Genomic DNA, 20,891 nt, shown 5'->3' on the forward strand with positions numbered 1-20,891 from the left:
GGAGAAACCACCCTCATTTTGGAGACAAGGAAACTGAGGCTCAGAGATGTCGAGTCATACGTTCCGGGGCACACAGCTGGAACAGAACAGAACCTATCGTGCCGGCTCTAGGACTTCTTGAGCCCTCCTAGGCCATTGCCTTCAGCCAACAGAGTGAATCCAGCTCCCCGCTGACCTTGCCCCTTCTGGGCAGCCCCGACACCTTGCATGTCCTTCTCAAACTCCTCTCTGAGTGCTGGAGCTCTGCCGGGCTCAGAGGCAGCTCTGGGAGGGCCAGACAAATATGTGTGGTCGCAATGCTGGGAGAGTAAGAGCTCTGTGCACCCCAGCACCTGAAGGACATCCAGAGCAGTGTGAAGCCACCAAGGAGCCTGAGGGCAGGAGAGAGGGGTGGGGCTAAGGGAAGGCTGGAGGATGCCACGTGTCTGTGGGTCCCACCTTCGTCCCAGAGGCCAGGCCCTGGGCTGTTGACCTTTCCTGTGGGGCTCTGGATAGAGCCCGGGGGCCGCACGTATTCTATGCCTAGGGCTAACGGACGGACTGGGCGGGGCTCCCCACCCAGCCTGAGCTGCTCCAGCATCACTGCTGGACAGGAAGAGGGGCCAGGACGCATGTTTGTCGATCCCCTTTTAGGGACCAAGCACCAGCTGAGCGCTTTACCGAGGTGGTGTGCGTGAGAATGATGGTAACTATGGCAGCTGAATGCCGTGTGCCCCCCGCAGCCCATGGGGGGTGCATTCCATCATCCCCATTTCATACGTAAGGGGCCGGGCATCAGGGCTCTGGGGGGCTGGGAGGGGCACCAGGGAGGAGCACCAGGGGCAGCTCCAGCTGCTGGGCAGGAGCAGGGGCTGCGCAGGCCCCCAGCGGAGACGTCCATGCAGCTGGGAAGGGGGCCAGCCTGGGCTGCAGTGAAGCAGCCGCCAGCCCTACTCCAGCCAAGCTCGGCAACTCTGCTGGCTCAGCAGCCCCTCCTCCCGGGATCCTCGGAGGCCTGACTTCCTGGAGGGCTGCCCAAGTCCCACGCCTCTGCATCTTCATCCCCCAGCCCGAGTGAGCGGCTGGCCTGCCATGCCAAACCCCCTCCTCAGGCTGGGGGGACTGCAGGCAAATGCACATCTCTGTTTTCATGTGGACCCTCCCATCAGCCCTGGGCTGCCGGCAGAGCTGCTGGCCCATTTTACAGATGAGGCAGCTGAGTGTCAGGGCTCGTCCAAAGTTGCTGGGCTGGCTGGTAGTGGATCTAGGACTTCTTGAGCACTCCTAGGCCATTACCTTCATCCAACTGAGTGAATCCAGCAGAATGTGCACAGCTTCTCTTCCCAGGTCTGTGTTCCTGAAGATGGACTCCACAGAAGGTACCCCCTTGTAGGTCTGGGGAGTGACTATGGGGTGCCTATTTGTGGGGTATGGACAGAGCTGGAGGTGGGGCGGCTGCAGTTGGGGCCAGTTCATTACCCTGAGGAATTAGAGAATTCTAATTTGGAACTTGGCCTCTCAGGACACGATGAAGGTATTTTTGTGCAGGTAGGAGGATAGGACATGTTTTACTTAATGAGTTATTAGCATGGTTTATGACATTTAAATATCTCGACATTTGGTGTGTGGGCCTCTGTTTTGTACCCTTGCCCCAGGCCCTGCAAATGTTAGGTTCAGGCCAGAGTAGTTTCCCTTAGTCAGCCAAAACATAAAAATAATGGTCAGGACAATAGCTAGCTTTTCGTTTGTATCCTTTGTAATGCTTCTTGTGTGCCAGGCACACTGCTAGGCTCCACAGATGCAAAGATGAGGAAAATATAGCCCCTCCAGGTACAGAGAGCCGAGAATATCACCATACCCACAGAAGCCACTTGCTGAGCACTTAACGAAGCTCTGCAGCAAGGTGCTTTATGGATACCATCACAAGTAATCCTTGAACAACTTACGGAAATCTCTCATTCTCACCCCCATTTTACAGAAGGGAAACCAAGGTTCAGAAAGACAAAGTGACCAGAAGAACAAACCCAGTAAGAGGCAGAACTGGGACAAATGCCAAGGTGAGTGTGGGTTCAAAGCTCAGACTCATGACTTTGAGATTCTAGGACCTTAGGCCGGTCACTTGGCTTCTCTGAGCCTCAGTTTCTTCATCTGTAAAATGGGCACAGTAAATATGAAGTGACCAGCATGGTGCCTGAACCAGCAGATGCCCGGGAAGTGGTCACGATAAAGGATGGGAGGGAAAGGCCTTTGTGTTTAGTTTAGAGACCCCACATCACCCCCTAGGAGCCCAGCATGTGCTGGGAGACCTAAGCTTGCTCCCTAAACTCCAAGGAAGACCCTATAGTCGGGGGGGGGGGATTAGCTGCCTGGATCAGGGGATCCTAGTGCCTGCTGCTTCCCACCCCCCCCAACCCGGTCACCTTCCTCCTGGACCTGCTTGATAGTCTGGCTGTAGGAAGAGGGGTGTCAGGCCATCATATGTGCAGACCCCTCCAAAAGCTCTTGACAGCCTTGCCCTGGTGAGGTGATGATCTGCCCCTCCCTGCAAATGAGGAAAGTGAGCCTGAGCCAGAACTCAGACCCCCACCCATCTGTCTGTAGAATACTGCAGCCACAAGGGTGAAGGCCCGAGGCCCAGGAGGTCAGAGGGGTGAGACCTCTGTGCATGTGTATGTGTGTGTGTATGCACCTGTACCTGTGTGTGTGGTGCCCGCAGGGGAGCATGAGGGAGTGGGAACTGGTCAGAGTCTGTGGAGCAGGAGTGTCCTGCCCCAGGACCGCCAGGGTCTGTGGCTGGAGGCTGGAGGGTTAACAGACTTGGTGGGGGATCAGATTGGTGCTGGGCAAGACTGTGACCCCGTGGGTGCTGGGGATGAGGGGTTGAGCCCCTTTGGGTGGTAGGCTTGTGGGGCTGCACCCCAGCGGGTGCTAGGGGACGGCACTGGGGGCAGGGTTCAGGTTGAGGCTGGGGGGCAGGGAGCTGTTGCCCTGCATTGTTTATGGAGAAAGCTGGAGGCTGCAGGGGAAGAAGCAGCAGTTGGGGGTGGGGGTGCGGGTTCCCTGACACCGAATTCATTATTGGGAGATTCCTCTTCACAATCCCTCGACACCTCCCACGGGAACCACGGGCCAGAAATGTCTGACAGCCCCTGGCAGGCCCGCTCCCGTGCCGCCGCGGGTGCCCGGGTCTCTCGGCGCCCGGGTCCCCGCCCGCCCACTGCCTCCGAGTCCCTCCCCCCTTGGGTCCCGCAGCCTCTGGAAGCCTCTCTCAGGCTCAGCCTCGCGCCGCCGCCGTGCCGGGGCTCAGTGTCCAGCTCCCACCCCGGCGGTTGCCGTCCCCGACCCCTGGCGGTCGCCCGGGGCCGCCGGCTCTCCGCAGAGGCCGGCCGGGCCGGCGCGGCCCGCACGTGGGGAGGGGGCGTCTCGGGAGCACGGGGCCCGATGTAGGGGCGGAGCCAAGGAGCCGGGCGCGCGGCCGGCGCGGGCGGACGGAGGTCAGCGGCCGCAGGAGGGGGACCCAGGCGTCCGGGAGGCGGCGCCAGGTGCCGCGCCCCCGCCCTGGGCCGCCCCCCGCCCGTGACGCGCTCCCCGCCCCTCGGCGCCGGGAGCCCGAGCCCGAGCCCGAGCCCGAGCCCGAGCCCGAACCCGAGCCCGAGCCCGAGCCCGAGCCCGAGCCCGAGGACGGCGCGGGGCGCGGGTGGCGGAGGAGGCGGCGGGGGAGGCAAGAGGATGCGGCCGGGGCCGCGGGGCCGCCGCCGCCGCCTCTGAGCCGCGCCGAGCGCACGGAGCGCAGCCGCGTCGCTGCGGCCGGGCCGCGCCATGGGGAAGGAGCAAGAGCTGGTGCAGGCGGTGAAGGCGGAGGACGTGGGGACCGCGCAGAGGCTGCTGCAGAGGCCGCGGCCCGGGAAGGCCAGTGAGTGCGGGGGGCGCGGGCGGGCGGGGGCTACCGCGGGCGCCGGCCCCCCCCACCCCTCCCGGCGCGCGGCGGCGAGGGTGGGGGGGGGATGCTGTTGGGTCCCCGGGGGCGGGGCGGGGCCAGCAGCGCCCAGACCCTCGGTCCGCACCCCCGCCCCCAGCGCCGGAGGAGGGGCGGCACCGAGCGCCCGGCCGTCCCCCAAGCCCCCGAGCCGGCACCTGGCCGCTGGCGTCCCCCTCCCTTCCCGGGCTACGGGCTGACAGCTGGAGGGCTCTGCTGGACCGTCAAAGGGCGAGGCGGATGCCGCCCCCCCCTTCCCCACCGTGGAGAGAGGGAGGGGGCCCGGGCAGTGAGGGGCGACCACAGGGCTGCCGGTTCCTGTCAGACCACCTCCCCGCCCCATGTTTAATAACACGCTTAGCAGGAAATGGGGGGCAGGACCATGCTGGGGGTGTGGCTGCCCAGGCATGGCCGGCTGGGGGCCATTTACTCATGGGAGAGCAGAGGCCCAAGGTCGCCCAGCCCAGGGCAGGCTGTGCTCCAGGCAGGTGCAGACCCTGCCACGGACCCTGGTCCTCTCTGGCTTCCCTGCTGGGAAAGGGGCTGGGGAGGGGGGGAGGGGGCTACCACTAGCCATCCTGAGCTTGCGCTGTGAGGGCCCCTGGGAAGGGTTGGGAGCTTGGAGTCCTGATCCCAGCACTCATCCCAGCTCAGCCCAGAGCCTCCCCGGGGGCCACTGGAGATGGATGGATGGGTGTGTGGACCAGCTGCGTGTGCGGCTGCGCACGTATGGCCGTGTCAGTGTATCAGGGCACCTGTGCGGGCGCGGGCAAGGCTCCGCAGGATGGCACGTGGGGTCTGGGTCCCCCACTCCCCACCCCACCCTCAGAGGCTGGAGGTAACCCAGGGAGGCCCCTCCCCTTTCTCCAGGAAGCCTGCTGAGAAAACTGAGCGGGCCTTGGGGCTGGTGGTGGGGGCAGGAAGACCCCTCCCGCTGCAGTCCCCTGTCTGCTCCGTGCAGTTAGCCTTGCAGGATCACATATACAGGCTGGCTCTGCCTTCCACACCCAAGGCCCAGGGATAGTCTGCCAGTTGGGGCGGGCTTCAGGGCCTCAGGGCTCAGAAAGGGAGGGCTTCCAAGCAGAGGACTGATTGAGAGGTGGAAGGCTAGGTAAAGGTTTCCACCTAGTGGCCAGGTGACCTTGGGCACCGACGACTGCAGCTCTCCAGGCCTCAGTCTCCTCATCTGTAGGATGGGGACATTGGCGGTTCCTGGCTCATAGCATTGTTGGAAGAACAGCAGGAGAGCACACAGGAAGCCCAGACACTTCATAAGTGCTCAGGAAGTGCTAACTATGACTGTTTCTGAAGGCAGCCCAGGATGGGCTTCCAGGGAAGTGGGGCATCAGATTTGGCCATCCAGAGGAGGTGCAAGGACTTGTCCCTCTACCTGGGTGTCCACCTGGAACTTTGCATTTGTGCCTGCCTGGTCTGCTTTCTGGGAGAGACGACCTGCCCTGGCCCCCATATCTGAGCTCTCTGACTCACAGGGGCGGGCATAATAAATCAGACAGAGAAATCCCTCCATGAATTAGCTCGGTTGTCATGGCAACGCTGGCCTGCTTTGGAGTAAGATGTATTTTGATTCAGCAAAGTACAGCTGGAGTTTGGGCCATGGGGTGGGGGGCATCCAGCGGTGCTCTCTCAGGCCCCAGCCCCCCCGACTCCAGAGGTCTTCCCATAACCCTTGTTTCCATGACCTCTAGGCACCTTCCCTCCACCCCAAGCCCTGAGTGTTGCCCTGGGGTCTGTCAGCCGTGCCATCCTGCCTCGAAGGGAGCCTCGCCTGGCATGCATGCTCGGGCACCGGGACCCTCGGCCCCTTTCCTTGAGAGGAAGGAGACACTGGTCTGGAGGGAGCTTGCCAGGGTGGGGAGGGCCTTCTGCTGAGCGGGGGACATCTGCCCTCCCTTCTGGCCCCATGTCCCCTTCCCCAAATTCACTGCAGACTACCAGCCAGTAAGTCTGCGTCCTCTCACCTTGGCCCACTAATACTTCCCTTGCAGCATCTGGCCTAGAGCTCCCTGCCTGCCCTGGGGAGGCTGAGGGAGTGCCCTGCCCTGTGCTGCCACCAGAGGCCAGGACCACATCCCTACAGGGGACAGACGTGGCTCTGTGGGGCCGGCAGACCAGTGGCTTCTGTGGTTGAAGGAGCCTCTGAGCAGGAGGTGGAGGGAGGCCCCAAGGGTAGGGTGGGAGAGGGACTAAGGCTGGCTTTCCCAGGGCCTCTGCCGCCTGGAGTTTGGGGCTAACCCAAGAGCAGGGATGGTCCCAGGAAAGCAGTTAGAGGACTGAGTGACAGGAGCTGGGAGAGCCCACGACGTGGGGTGGGGTGGGGATGAAGTCTGTTATACCCATGACCCATGTGGGAGCTGCAGGACCGAGTGCCCTTGGGGAAAAGAGAAAGGGGGCTCCTGGGAGGAGTTTCTGGGGCCTTTGTCTTGGTCCCCACTTGTCACACCGATGCCCCCTTTCCCCCTCCCTGCCCAGGCCCCTCTGGCCATGCCTGCTCCAGCTTTATTCAGAGCACCTGTCCCTGTGAGGGGCTGCCTCCCTGGCACCAGGCGGGCTTCTGGTGTGTGACCTCCCTGGGAGCCCCCGGTCCCCCTTGCAAATCGGGGTTGCTCCAAGATCTCAGGCTCTCCTCTACCCCTTCCAGCTACTTTCTCCTCTGAGGGCAACTGCAGTGGGGGGGGGAGATGACCTCGCAAGACCCCCCCGTTCTATAGGGAGTAGTTTTCTGGATGGAGACACCCCCTCCGCACTGGTGTCTGTGCCACGTCCTGGGTCTTGACCTCCAGTCCTCCTAAAATGTCAGTGCCCACAGGTGTGGCCAGGCTGGGGGCGGGGGAGACCCAGCTCCACTGGAACTAACAAGAAGGGGCAGGAAACATCAGAGCTGGGCGGAGTGTTCCAGGGGGAGAACATCCTGAGTGTGGCCCTGGGTGGGGGAGGGGACAGTATAGGACAGCAGTGTGGGGGGTCGCCAGCTTACCCAGCACCTCATAGGTGCCCGGCTCTGTTTCAGCCACCAAGGATAAAGCAGTGAGTAAAATAGTTTAAAAAAACCCTCATGGAGCTTGTACTTTAGCAATGGAGATGGACAACAACCAAGATAAATAGTAGTGATAGGAGCTAGAGAGAGAAATACAACAGACACAGGACAGGATGGGGTTGCCGTTCTAGATGGGGACATATGGATAAAGTCCTGAAGGACGTGAGGGAGGGAGTCATGGGGATAACAGGAGGAAGAACTGCACCCCTCACATGTACACAGCATGTGCAAAGGCCCTGTGGCAGGGGCGGCCGGCGTGTGGAGCATCAAGGAGGCTTGTGTGGCTGGAAGAGGGGTGATGAGAAAGTGAAGCAGGAGGGCTGTGTCTTGTGGGCCATTTTCCAGTGCTGGCTCTCTGCCCCAGTGCCATGGGTGCTGTTGGAGGGTCTTCGGGAGAGGAGTCGTGGCAGTGGGATCTGACTCACGTTCTCACAGGGTCCCCCTGACCTCAGTGGTATGGAGGACAGACCGAGGGGCAGGGTGGAAGCGGGGATGCCAGTAGGGAAGTGATGGCAGTGATCCTTCGAGAGATGCTGGCCTGGTCAGGGTGGGGACATGGCAGTGGTGGGAAGTGGTAGGATTCCGGGTGTACTTTGAGATGGTCTTGAACGTCGAACCAATAGGATTTGCTGATGGAGGCGCTGTAAGGTACTTAGGGCTGACTCTCAGGTTTTGGCCTGGACGTGGAGGGAAGGGTGGTATTGCTGCCACCTTAGATGGACACCAGGGCAAGCAAAGTGTTGAGCAGAGGGGAAAGAGTGGGGCCGTGTAATGCCTCCGCTCTACTCTGTGCAGGAGGAGCCCCTCGCTGCAGAGGGTGGGGGTGGGATTCCCACAGAGCTAATATTAGTAACTGCCGCTTATTGACCGACTCTGTGCCAGACCCTTCTTGTTTAAAGGGTGGACACGCCCTAAGGCCTGTGAGGGGCCTTAGCCCACTTTGAGCTCAAGGCCAAGGCCATAGGGCTAGTAAGAGCCCAATGAGAGTTTGGACTTGGGTCCATCTGCCTTCGTGGGCTTTGTGGGCCATCAGGGCTTCACACCCGGCATCCAGCAGCTGAGAGCCGAGTCCGGAGCAGCCCTGGATGCTGTGGGTCTCCAAGCGGGTCCTGGAGCAGCCCCTCTGTGACTTGACTCCCTTGGGTTCCTGCTGTCGGGGACCCCCACCCCCACCCCTGTCCTGGGCCTGGACAAAGGGGCTTCTGTCCTGCCAGTCCTTCCCTCACGGAGGGACTGACCCACAAATGGGTTATGTAACCATGGCCCAGACAAGCAGGGGCTTGGCCTGAGTCCGGCTGGCCCTGAGCCCACAGGGAGGACGTCGGTGGGCTCCCCCCCTCCAGCAGTCAGCTGGTGGAGGCCAGGACCGGGGAGGCCCAGGAGGAAACTGGGGCCCCAGACAGAGGGCTTGGGCCCCTCGGCTTCGGGTGGGCTGATCCCAGGACTCAAATGGGCCCCCGGAAATGTGGTGGCCTTTCTTGTGTGGTCACTCAGGGGCACCAACCCACTCACCTGCCTCCCCTTCCTGCCTCGCCAGGCAGGACTCATCCACATGGGCAGGCCCAGGGCTGGGACTGGGGGGAGGCTGCACCCTGAAGATGTAGATCTTCCCCCAGAGATACCCCAATTTCCGGGTGTTCCAGCCTTCCCAGGCCACCCCCGGCCCCATCTGGGTCCTTCTGAGAAACAGATTGTGCCGGCTCTCTCCCTCCCGCCATCGGCAGGTGCTTTGCCAGCGTCCCCAAGGAGGGGGTGCATGTGCACATGTGTGTGCCTGTGTGGGTGCACAGCTCTGGCTTCGTCCCCACGTGGGGACAGGCCCGGAGCCCTTGACTCTGTGAACCTGCAACACCTTATTTCGGTGGGAAACCGGGGTCCAAAAGCTGGTACTTGGAGCTGAGTGCAGGGGACAGAGTTGAATGAATGAAGGAATGTTTCTTGATGAAAGATTTAAGACAGCTTTGGCTCGGAGCCTGCCAGGGTTGGACTGCCTCACTGTCTCTCTCCCACCCCCCTAGAGCTCCTGGGCTCCACCAAGAAGATCAATGTCAACTTTCAGGACCCTGATGGGTGAGTCCTCAGACGGGGGGCACCAGGATGGCATGGGGTGCGGTGGGGGGCTCCTGCGGAAGCCCGGGTTGCCCGGCTCCTTGCCTATTCATACCCGTCGCCTGCCCCAGCTTCTCTGCCCTGCACCACGCGGCCCTGAATGGCAACACAGAACTGATCACCCTGCTGCTGGAGGCCCAGGCTGCTGTGGACATCAAGGACAACAAAGGCAAGGCCCGCCAGGAACCTCAGAGCCAGGGCGGGGGTCGAGGTCCGGGGTGGAGTCCCTAGAAACCTAAACGGTCCCATAATGGAGGCCCCAGCCCAGAGTCTTGGTCTGGGTCGAGACGGGCTTTCGTGGGATCAGCATCCTGCGGGCCCAGATTGGGTGCAGGGTCAAGGACTAGCTCCCAACGCCCCCCCGACCCCCGCCTGCTCCCAGGCATGCGGCCGCTGCACTACGCGGCCTGGCAGGGCCGGAAGGAGCCCATGAAGCTGGTGCTGAAGGCAGGCTCAGCGGTGAACATCCCATCCGACGAGGGCCACATCCCGCTGCACCTGGCAGCCCAGCATGGTCACTATGATGTGGTAAGGAGCACCCCAGGGGCAGGGCGCCGGGGCGTTGCAAGCTCAGCAGCTGCCCTGGGGGCTGACTGCGTCCCGTGGCCCCACAGTCCGAGATGCTGCTGCAGCACCAGTCCAACCCATGCATGGTGGACAACTCGGGGAAGACGCCCCTAGACCTGGCCTGTGAGTTCGGCCGCGTCGGGGTAAGTCTCCCTAGAGAGCTGAGTGGGACTCCGTCTGCTCCGGCTGCCCCCCCAGGAGGGGGACAGTGGGGAGACACACCTGTGACCTCCCACCCCACTTCTGGGCCCCCCTTCTCTGACCCCTCCCTCAAGGTGGTCCAGTTGCTCCTGAGTAGCAACATGTGTGCGGCCTTGCTGGAGCCCCGGCCAGGGGATACCACCGACCCCAATGGCACCAGCCCCCTGCACCTGGCGGCCAAGAATGGCCACATTGACATCATCAGGTATGGCTGCGGCGTGGGAGAGGAGGGGGACCCGGCTGCAGGCTTCCTGCTCCGGCTGCATCATAAGCCATGGCATGTGGTCAGTGGCCGCCCCCGCCCAGAGAGGGTATGCTGGGGGTGGGGGTGGGGGGCTGGGAGTGGACTTGTACAGCCCTAGGCCTGGGCTCTGTTGGGGCCCCGCCTCTTGCTGAGCGACCTTGTGGAGACACTTAGCATCTCTGAGACTCAGTTCTCCCATCTGTGAAGTGGGTATCCCGGCAGTGGCTACACTAGGATGACCCCGACAGCCATTACCATCTGTTGGGGGTGGGGGCGCTAGCACTTCCACAAATGCTCGGTCACTGTCAAACGGCATGTTGTGGGGGGCGCCTGGGAATGGGGGCCCAGCAGGGGGATGAGGTGGAAGGCTCCTGCTGTAAGGGGCTGCCTGCTTCCGCCCACCCACCCGCCTGCCTTCCAGACTCCTCCTCCAAGCCGGCATTGACATTAACCGCCAGACCAAGGCCGGCACAGCCCTGCATGAGGCCGCACTTTGTGGGAAGACGGAAGTGGTTCGGCTACTGCTGGATGTGAGTCAGGGGGCCAAGGGGGTGGGGCCCGGTGGGAGCATGGGGTCTCCTGACAGGCCGCACCCTCTGGCACATACAGAATGGGATTAATGCCCATGTGAGGAACACCTACAGCCAGACGGCCCTGGACATCGTGCACCAGTTCACCACGTCCCAGGCCAGCAAGGAGATCAAGCAACTGCTGCGAGGTGGGTCTGGGGCGGGGGTGGGGGACCCGGGAGGGGCGGGGAGGGGGGCGGCTAGGCCAGGCCAGCTCGCAGGACTGGGGGGGGTCTGCCTCCTGTGTCCCCAGAGGCCTCAGCGGCCCTGCAGGTCCGGGCAACCAAGGATTATTGCAACAATTACGACCTGACCAGCCTCAATGTGAAAGCTGGGGACATCATCACGGTAAGGCCAGCCTGGGGCTGCCGGAGCAAGGATGGGCAGACCCTGGGCGCTCACCCCACAGCCGCCCTGCATAGCAATTTGGGAGTCTGGGGGTCGGGGCGGGAGGCCCAGGTCAGCCACCCACTTGACCTGGACCTGAAGGGATGTCTCCTTGAGCACGCTCCCCCATCTCATCTGGCCAGGTCCTCGAGCAGCATCCGGATGGCCGGTGGAAGGGCTGTATCCATGACAACCGGACAGGCAACGACCGGGTGGGCTACTTTCCATCCTCCCTGGGCGAGGCCATTGTGAAGCGAGCAGGCAAGTCCCACCCGGGCCTGGGCTTGGGGACCAGAAGGAAGCAAGTGCGTGTGTGTTGGGTGGCGAGGCCACTGCTGAGTGTGGGGTCCTGAGTGGGGTCCTGCCAGCTGTCTTGTCAGCATGCCCACACCGGTTCCCTCTTTTATTTAATAGGCGGTACGCACCAGCCGCCAGGAATAGATGGTGACCCAGATGCACGGCATTCGTGCCTCAAGCTCACCCCGAGGGAGGGAGGGGAGCAGGGGTCAGTGAAGTAAATATGTGAGCAAATGTGCTAACTGGTGCCGTGGACAACGTGGATGGAGACCTGCTTTTTATTTATTGTTATTAGTTTTGGGGTACCATTTAATGATTCATCGGTTGCAGAGAGACCTGCTTTTTAGACAGGGTGGTCAGAGAAGGCGCTAGGAAGCGGGAGGGGCTGGCCCTGGGCAGAGCATCCAGACAGCAGGAATGACCTACACAAAGGCACCGGGACAGAAGAAGGCGTGAGGGGTCGGGGTCCTAAAGGAGGCCATCATACACGGCTGGTACAGACTGAGGAAGGGGGGTATGGGGCGAGGCCACAGGGCATGGATTGCTTTCAGACAGGGGATCAGTGAGATGGTTTACCTCCTAGAGAGGATGTGGAGATCAATGGGTGAGGTGAAGGGACAGAGCGGGGCCAGTGAGAAGGCATGGCCAGCCCACCCGGGGTCATCTAAGCTTTTGGGGACCTCATGTCTCTCCCTGCTCCCCATACCCCACCCAGGGCCACAGGGCCACTGGCAGGACAGCCTGGCCTGGGCCCTCTTGCCACGGTCTCCTGCTCTGATATGTGTAGGGCGGGGAAGGGCCTTCTGAGGCTCTCTCAGCTCCCTGGAGACAGCCGGGGCCAGACGAGACTGCAGTGCTGACCTGAGGGGCCTCTGCTCCGCCCAGGCTCTGGGGCCAGGCCAGGGGCGCCCCTTGCCGCGTCAGGCCCCCATGCCTGGCTGGTCCAAGATTCAGGGAGGCTGTGCTTGGCCTGCAGGTTCTCGAGCAGGTGCCGAACCAAGCCCATCGCAGGTGGGCAGCTCATCAGGGCCCTCCGCACCCCCTGAGGAGATCTGGGTGCTGAGGAAGCCTTTTGCAGGTGAGTGGGGGAGCTCTGGAGGTCAGGGCCGCAGCACTTCCATGAGGCATCTCCTGGGCTCGGGCTGGGCCAGCACCAGCTGACGGGACTCCCTCGTGGTGGCAGGTGGGGATCGCAGCGGCAGCGTGAGCGGCGTGGCCGGTGCAAGAGGCAGTGGGGGCCACACCCTGCACGCAGGCTCCGAAGGGGTCAAGGTAGGTGGTCTGGGGGCCAGGGCCGGGGGGGCTGGGGCACAGAGCAGCTCTGGCCAGCCTGCCTGTCTGGGTTGTAGCTCCTGGCAACAGTGCTCTCCCAGAAGTCCGTCTCCGAGTCCAGCCCGGGGGACAGCCCCGTCAAGCCTCCAGAGGGCTCCACAGGTAAGAGCAGCCCCTGGCCAGGAGGTGCCCCCCCCCCCCCGCAGCGAGCAGCCCCTGCCCCACCAACCCTCTCGTCCCCAGGTGCCGCCCGGGCCCAACCTCCAGCGGCCCACGCCGGGCAGGTGTACGGGGAACAGTTGCCCAGGAAGCTGGAGCCGGCATCGGAGGGCAAGGTACAGGGCCCGGGCTGGCTGCGGGGAGGGGCTCCCGGGCAGCCTGGTGGGTCTGGCCACAGCGTGGCGGGGGGCCCTTGACAGGCCAGGCCCGTACTTCTGTCCGTCTGTCAGTCTGTGTGTGTAGGTGTTGTCTATTGTGTGGGTTGTGTGTGTGAGCTGGTCATCCGGGAAGTGTGACGTGGGTGTGAGGTGAGCAGGGATTGCGCCTGTGTGTGGGTGGTGATGGCGAGCCGGGCACGTGCGCTTGTGTGTGTGTGTGCGCGCGTGTGTGTGTGTGGAGGAGGCCTGGGTGTGAGGCGAGCCCAGGTGTGTGTCGGGGTGAGAAGGGCCGTGTGTGCTGGGAAGCTGCGAGCTGGGGCTGTCCCTCCCGCACACCTCTGGACAGAGCCCACCCGCACGGGAGTGGAGGGGCTGCTCCGAGCGGCCGCACTGCCGAGCCCCCCGAGCCCCTTGTGGGGGCCGCCGCAGGGTGTCCCTGGCGCAGGAACAGGGGGATGGGCAGGGAAGCCTGTGGATCGGACGGCAGCTGGACCCTTCTGGTGGATACCGCGGCGGGAGGCCGGACAGCCGACGGAGCTCGCCTTGGTGGCATCCGGGAGCACAGCGTGAAGAGGAATGCCGGGGCCAGGCTGCCCCGGGCCTGGCTGCAGGGGGACCAGCGGACGGCGGACTGAGCGGCTGAGCAGAGGAGGAGCCGGCTCGGTGGCCGGGGTGCACGGCTGGCGGGCGAGCGGGCGGCGAGCCTGCAGCGGCTGCCTTGTGTCTTCCAGAGTGCCGAGGCCGTGAGCCAGTGGCTCGCCACGTTCCAGCTGCAGCTCTACGCCCCCAATTTCATCAGTGCTGGCTACGACCTGCCCACCATCAGCCGCATGACCCCGGAGGTGAGCTGCCAGAGGCTGGCCACCAGCCGTGACCGAGCTGGGTCCCCAGCCTCCCACTCACGGGCCTCTCTTCCACCTAGGACCTCACGGCCATTGGGGTCACCAAGCCGGGCCACCGGAAGAAGATCACCGCGGAGATCAGCGGCTTGAGCCTCCCCGACTGGCTGCCTGAGCACAAACCCGTAAGGCTCCCTGCACCCCAGGGGCTGTGCCCGGGGTGGTCAGACAGACAGACTGACTGCCTCCCTGGCTACAGCCCTCACCCGCTCTCTGGGGTTCCAGGGAGAGTACAGAGGACGGCCTCCGTTTGTTCGTCCCGGGCACTGGGGCTGGCCTTCCCGGGGCAGGGGCCGGGGACTGTCAGGGCAAGGGCCTGAAACCACGAGGGGGCCCCTCTGCAGTACCAGGACTCCTCCACCCTAGGGCGGCCACGGCAGGTGCAGCAGCCAGCACCCCACAGCGCCGCCCACCGCGTAGGCACCCAGATGCCGTAGGGGACCCCATGTGGACGGGAAGGGCTGGCACGCATCCAGGCCCGTGCGTGGGGAGGATGTGTGTCCGCTTCATGTACACAGACCGCACGCGTGCACCACATCTCGTCAAGGCGCCTGTTGCCAACCACATGCACACACCCACACTTCCAGGGCACATGCTGGCTGTGTGGACAGCACACACCCACGCAGACCGCGGGCTGTGCCGTCACCCACAGTCACCGGTGCGGTGCGACAGGGTATGGGCCTGGGTAAGGTGGGCCCGAGGCCGGTTGCATCTACACTGCCTGGGAGCCTCACGCTGCACTTCAGGAGAGATCCCACTGCCACCCAAGGCGCCCAGGGCTGTGGGTTGGTGACAGGCGGGGTCCTGCTCACCCGGCCCAGCTCAGCCCGCTCAGCCAGCGGCTCAGGGGTGCTCCCAATGAGCACGTCCCTGTCCCCTGGGCCACACGTGGCTCTGTGCACCTGGGGGTGACCACGTGTGCCGCGTGTTGGTGGGTGAGTAATGTCCAGCCGCGAGTGTGGACAGGTGGTTCTGGGTGAAGAACATCATGGGTAGTTACATGCGTGTGTGCTGTGGCTACGTGACCTGTGCCCAACGTGGTGTGCAAGTGGGCGTGAGCACGATGTGGAGGGTGTGGGTGCCCGTGTATGGCCAGGATGCAGGCTGCGTGGATGTGTGTATCTGGCCGGTGGCGCCGCGTGTCTGTGTCTGTGACGTTGCCAGCCATGTCCCCCTGGGTGTTGTACCCGTGGCTGCCTTGGCAGGTGAGGAAGCGTGTTCCTCCCCTCCCCCAAATGGTGTCCTGAGGATAGGGTCGTCCCTGTGTGTGTGTGTTTACGTGTGTTCGCACAGGCGTGTGAGCTGGCCTTGGGTTCCTACTGAGGTTGCGCTGTCTCCAAAGCTGACACCTCTGGCCTGTCCATTTGTCCTTCTGTCTGTCTGTGCCAGGCTGGCCCGGTGCCCCTATCCCCGAAAGCTCTGAACAGTGAGCAGGGTGTGGCCAGCCAGCTCGGGCTGCCCTCTGTGCCCTCTTGCTCCCCAGGCGAACCTGGCAGTGTGGCTGTCCATGATTGGCCTGGCCCAATACTACAAGGTGCTGGTGGACAACGGCTACGAGAACATCGACTTCATCACCGACATCACCTGGGAGGACCTGCAGGAGATTGGCATCACTAAGCTGGGTGAGGCGCTGGCCCTGGCCCCCTCTGTCTCCCGGTCCCTGCTCCCCTCCCGGGCCTGACCTACCCCGTGCCCCACGCAGGACACCAGAAGAAGTTGATGCTGGCGGTAAGGAAACTGGCGGAGCTGCAGAAGGCAGAGTATGCCAAGTACGAGGGGGGACCCCTGCGCCGGAAGGCCCCACAGTCACTTGAAGTGATGGCCATTGAGTCGCCAACCCCGCCTGAGCCAGCCCCGGCTGAATGCCAGTCTCCTAAGATGACCACCTTCCAGGACAGCGAGCTCAGTGGCGAGCTGCAGGCTGCCATGACCGGCCCGGCAGAGGGGGCCACCGCCGCCACCACTGCCGAGAAGCCCTCCAACCACCTGCCCCCCACGCCGAGGGCCTCCGTGCGGCAGGAGCCCAGCCTGGGTGGACAGGCTCGGCACATGAGCAGCTCTCAAGAGCTGCTGGGTGATGGGCCCCCCGGGCCTGGCAGCCCCATGTCACGAAGCCAGGAGTACCTGCTGGATGAGGGGCTGGCCCCCGGCACCCCACCCAAGGAGACCCGGCCCAGCCGCCATGGCCACAGTGTCAAGCGGGCCAGTGTGCCCCCGGTGCCAGGCAAACCGCGGCAGGTCCTTCCGCCAGGTGCCGGCCACTTCACACCCCCTCAGACACCCACTAAAGCCCAGCCGGGCTCCCCTCAGGCCCTGGGGGGACCTCATGGTCCCACCCCAGCCACAGCCAAGGTGAAGCCCACCCCACAGCTGCTGCCACCAACAGAGCGACCCATGTCACCCCGTTCGTTGCCTCAGTCACCCACGCACCGTGGCTTTGCCTACGTGCTACCCCAGCCCGTGGAGAGCGATGCAGGGTCAGCTGCCCCCGGGCCCGCACCTGCAGCTGCGCCCCCACCCGTGCCCACACTGTGCCTGCCTCCGGAGGCCGACGTGGAGCCAGGGCGGCCCAAGAAGCGTGCCCACAGCCTGAATCGCTATGCAGCGTCCGACAGTGAGCCAGAGCGGGACGAGCTGTTGGTGCCAGCCGCCGCGGGACCCTATGCCACCGTCCAGCGGCGTGTGGGCCGGAGCCACTCGGTGCGAGCGCCTGCCGGCACCGACAAGAACGTCAACCGCAGCCAGTCCTTTGCCGTGCGGCCCCGAAAAAAGGGGCCGCCCCCGCCCCCGCCCAAGCGCTCCAGCTCCGCCATGGCCAGCGCCAACCTGGCCGACGAGTCGGTGCCGGATGCTGAGATGGAGGGGGCTGGGACCGAGGAGGGCCGGCTGGGGGTGCGGGCACAGCGCCGGCGGGCTAGTGACCTGGCCGGCAGCGTGGACACAGGCAGCGCTGGCAGCGTGAAGAGCATCGCAGCCATGCTAGAGCTGTCCTCCATCGGGGGCGGGGGCCGAGCGGCCCGCAGGCCCCCGGAGGGCCACCCCACACCTCGCCCTGCCAGCCCGGAGCCAGGCCGGGTAGCCACAGTTTTGGCCTCAGTGAAGCACAAGGAAGCCATCGGGCCTGACGGTGAGGTGGTGAACCGGCGCCGCACGCTCAGCGGGCCCGTCACGGGACTTCTGGCCACTGCCCGCCGGGGGCCTGGGGAGTCAGGGGGGCCTGCAGATCATGGCCACTTTGTGGAGGATGGGGCCACCCGGCAGCGGTCTCGAGGTCCAGCCAAGGGTGAGGCGAGTGCAGAGGGCCCGCCCCTGGCCAGGGTGGAGGCCAGTGCCACGCTCAAAAGGCGCATCCGAGCCAAGCAGAGCCAGCAGGAGAACGTCAAGTTCATCCTGACTGAGTCTGACACGGTCAAGCGCCGGCCCAAGGCCAAAGAGCGGGAAGCAGGTCCCGAGCCACCACCGACACTGTCCGTTTACCAGAACGGCACAGGCACCGTGCGCCGCAGACCCACCTCTGAGCAGGCTGGGCCCCCGGAGCTGCCCCCCCCACCGCCGCCTGCAGAACCCCCACCCTCCGACCTGCTGCACCTTCCCCCCCTGCCCCCGCCGGACACCGATACCCGGAAGCCAGCCAAGCCGCCAGTCTCTCCCAAGCCCGTGTTGGCTCAGCCTGTGCCCAAGATCCAGGGCTCACCCACGCCTGCCTCCAAGAAGGTGCCGCTGCCAGGTCCTGGCAGCCCAGGTAGGTGCGGGAGCCAGCTGGGGAAGGGCCCCTCCCCACTCCATGGTCTGAGGGATTTTCCTCTTCTTGGATTTGAGCGAGGCCATCAGGAATGGGGTGGGAAAGTGCCCTCAGACCCTCTCAGCCACCCACCCACTGGACAACTCTGCTGGCCCAGAACTGGGAGGAGGGTGGACGTTTGTCCCCTTGCTCAGTGAAGGAGGCACAGAAACCCGTGGATAACAGCACCTGTGGAGGGAGGACAGGTGCACGATGCTGGGTCATGAAGAACTCTGACCAGGCTGGAGAGTGACCTCAGCACAAGAGGGAGGGAGCGGGCTTCCAAGCAGAAGGATCAGAGGTCAAAGGCCCTGTGGTATTCAATCAGCCCAAGGGCCAATGATTGCAGCAGGCCACACCTGAAGGGGGACGGGGGTAGGGGTCTGGAAGCGGTGACGCGGGCAGGTATGCATAGGGAAGCGCGCCCCTGGCGGCTGCGGGGAGCCTGGGGTCGGAGGGGCAGGGGGGCGCTGGGGCCGGGGCCGCGGCCGGACCCACAGTGCCGACCGCGGTGTCTCCGCTCCCGGGGGCGAGGCGGGGCGCTGCCGCAGGGCTCCTGCCGGGATGGGCAGCGCGCGCCTAGCGCCGCCTCACGCCCCCGGTGCGAGTCTCCTCCTCCCCGCAGAGGTGAAGCGCGCCCATGGCACGCCGCCGCCCGTGTCTCCCAAGCCGCCGCCGCCGCCCACGGCGCCCAAGCCGGCCAAGGCCGCGGCGGGGCTGCAGTCGGGCAGTGCCAGCCCGTCCCCCGCGCCCTCGCCGGCTCGCCAGCCGCCCGCCGCCCTCGCCAAGCCGGCCAGCACGCCGCCCTCACTAAGCGCCAGCCCCGCCAAGCCCCCGTCCCCCGGCGCGCCCGCGCTGCACGTGCCCGCCAAGCCTCCACGCGCAGCCGCAGCCGCAGCCGCAGCCGGGCCCCCTGCCGCGCCCGACGGCGCCTCGCCGGGAGACAGCGCCCGGCAGAAGCTGGAGGAGACTAGCGCGTGCCTGGCGGCGGCGCTGCAAGCCGTAGAAGAAAAGATCCGGCAGGAGGACGCGCAGGGCGCACGGTAGGTGCGGGGCGGGCTTCGCCGGGGAACCGGGTCTGCGCGCCGCTCTAGCCCGCGCGCGCTCCGAGGCTACAGCTCCACAGGCTGGAGTCGAGGGCGGGGCCCCGGTCGGCGGGGACGGGGACGAGTCGTGCGGGGCGGGGCCCTGTGGGGCGGGGGCGGGGCGGGCCCTGTGGAGGGGGGCAGAGGCAGGGGCGGGGATCGAGCCATGCGGGGCGGGGCCCGGGCCATGCGGGGCGGGGCCTGGGGCAACGAGGACAGGGGTCGAGCCGCGAGAGGCTGGACCCGGGGCAGGGGGCGGGGGCGGGGACGGGTTGTGTAGGGCGGGGCCCGGGGCGGGGCGGGTAGGCCGCGGGAACCGAGTCGAGTCGTGCGGGGTGGGGCCCGGGGCAGCGGGGGCGGGACCCGGCCTCGTGCAGCTGGGCAGAGGGACGTGGTTGAGCCGTGTGGGGCTAGGGCTGGGGTTGAGCCGTGCGGGAAGGGGCTCGGGGCAGCGGAGCGGGGTCGGGTCGTGCCGGGCGGGGCCCGGGGCGGCGGGGATGGGGTCGAGCCGTGCCAGGGGTGGGGGGTGGGGTGGGGCTGGGGGCAGAGGGGTCGCGGCGGAGTGTGCCGCGCCCGCGCTGCCCGCTCACGCCGCGCCCGCCCCCAGCTCCTTGTCCGCGGAGGAGAAGAGCGCCGGCAGCATACTGGACGACATCGGCAGCATGTTCGACGACCTGGCGGACCAGCTGGACGCCATGCTGGAGTGACGCGGCCGAGCACGTCGGGCCCGCCCGCGCCGCCGGGGCCTGGGCCCGCACACTGACCTTTACCTCAGGGTGGGCACCTCTGGGCGCAGCGCGAGCGGGCAGGGCGGCCAGCCGACGGCGGCCAGGGGCAGGGGACGGCCCGGACGTCCCCTGCACAAGCACAACTCCTGCCCCTGGGCCCAGGCCGGACAGCCGGCCTGGAGGACTGCCTGGCCAGGGGACCCAAGGGCTCTGGGTAAACGCTGCTGCCCGGTGGGTGCCCGTTCCTGTCTGCTGCGCCCCGTGCAATAACTGCTGGGCTACCTGCCCACCCATGCCAGGCTCTGCCTGCTGCGGGTGCAGGAGGGGCAGCCCCGGCCCCCTGCCCTGAGCCCAGGCAGGGCCTGCCCGGGCGGAAGGCGGGAGGTGGGCAACCAATTTGGCCCCCTCCCCAATCTGTGGCAGAGCACACAGGCCTATGCCCAGCACAGAGCTGCCCATTGGGGACTTCCGCCCACCGCTCCAGCGCAGCACAAGGGGCTGGGGCTGGGGTCGTGCCCCTGCCCCACTGTACCCCCAGAATATAAGCTATCGAGAGTATTTATTGGGAATGAGCTGAGGCAGATTTCCCCAGAGAAACAAAAAGGTATAACTTTAACAAATATATATTTAAAGAAAGAAAAAATATTATTGATTCTATAGAAAACCATTTACCAACTGTAAGGACACTGAAGTCTAGCTCAAGACAAAAGCTGTTAGAGGCCCTGGCCGTCTGTCTGTCCATCGTTCCCTCCCTCTGTCCAGGACCTCTGGCCCAGTAGCACAAACAGGAGGCTGGGGTCTGGGAGGGTCCATGCTCCGCTAGGGCCTCCCCTCCCTCTCTCTCCTAACTTTTCTCTGCGTCTGAAGAACTCGAAGGATGTGCCTTGCTTGCTGCTGGGCTGTGTCCTCCACACCATGGAGCTAGTGGGGAGGGCTCCCTGCTCTCCTGGGGTGCTGGTGGGAGGTGCGCCTGAGCTTTGGGGGAGCTGTGTGTGCAACGTGGGCACACCAGCCAGGTGACGGCGGTGGGTGCAGGGCATGCATGCCAGGCTGCGTGTGGCACGTGTGAGGGTGTGCCTGACCCTCCCTCCCCAGGGCCCTCCCCCATCCAAGTTCCCGCGGACGCTTCTGCTCATGGTCCCAGGCTGTGTCGTGTGGTCGTTCTTGCCCTCTCTCCTCTTTCTCCCCTTTCCAAAAAGTACTGACTGGCCTCCTCTATTGTGTTTGCTGATCCACGTGTGTTGGGCACAACTTTGACATTTCTTAAAAAAAAAAAAAAATAGATTTAACAACGCCGAAAACCAGCGGTTGTGATGCGGGCGGGCAGAGGGGATCGGCCAAGGTGGCATCTGGGCGTGTGGGGCC

At 64.8% G+C, this 20,891-nt stretch overlaps 1 protein-coding gene across 2 annotated transcripts; it reads left to right on the plus strand.

The window, feature by feature from the left end:
• The first annotated feature begins 3,625 nt into the window (after positions 1 to 3,625).
• CASKIN1 (CASK interacting protein 1) lies at positions 3,626 to 20,267 on the plus strand. Of its 2 annotated transcripts, XM_025877154.2 has the most exons (20): positions 3,626 to 3,892; positions 9,029 to 9,080; positions 9,191 to 9,288; positions 9,502 to 9,647; positions 9,734 to 9,829; positions 9,962 to 10,092; positions 10,553 to 10,661; positions 10,741 to 10,849; positions 10,954 to 11,048; positions 11,231 to 11,348; positions 12,361 to 12,462; positions 12,568 to 12,656; positions 12,734 to 12,818; positions 12,900 to 12,991; positions 13,765 to 13,875; positions 13,956 to 14,057; positions 15,416 to 15,554; positions 15,635 to 17,674; positions 18,339 to 18,756; positions 19,406 to 20,267. In XM_025877154.2, the coding sequence occupies exons 1-20, from the start codon at positions 3,799 to 3,801 to the stop codon at positions 19,503 to 19,505; spliced, it is 4,326 nt and encodes a 1,441-aa protein (XP_025732939.1). In that variant the 5' UTR covers positions 3,626 to 3,798; the 3' UTR covers positions 19,506 to 20,267. The 2 variants fall into 2 exon arrangements, with proteins under 2 accessions (XP_025732939.1, XP_073755765.1); XM_073899664.1 differs by lacking the exons at positions 13,765 to 13,875; positions 13,956 to 14,057 and having other exon boundaries at positions 19,406 to 20,265.
• Positions 20,268 to 20,891: the final 624 nt, after the last annotated feature.

Source organism: Callorhinus ursinus, unplaced genomic scaffold, assembly GCF_003265705.2.
Source record: "Callorhinus ursinus isolate GAN/ISIS: 27379988/994484 unplaced genomic scaffold, GSC_fseal_2.0 scaffold13, whole genome shotgun sequence".
Classification (NCBI taxonomy): Eukaryota; Metazoa; Chordata; class Mammalia; order Carnivora; family Otariidae; genus Callorhinus; species Callorhinus ursinus.

What these genes read in the sequence shown, in the direction of transcription:
- CASKIN1 (XM_025877154.2), top strand. Translation starts at nt 3,799, where the DNA reads ATGGGGAAGGAGCAAGAGCTGGTGCAGGCGGTGAAGGCGGAGGACGTG. An exon ending in GCCGCGGCCCGGGAAGGCCA is followed by an intron (nt 3,893 to 9,028) that starts GTGAGTGCGGGG and finishes CCACCCCCCTAG; the next exon opens with AGCTCCTGGGCTCCACCAAG. An exon ending in AAGCTGGGGACATCATCACG is followed by an intron (nt 11,049 to 11,230) that starts GTAAGGCCAGCC and finishes TCATCTGGCCAG; the next exon opens with GTCCTCGAGCAGCATCCGGA.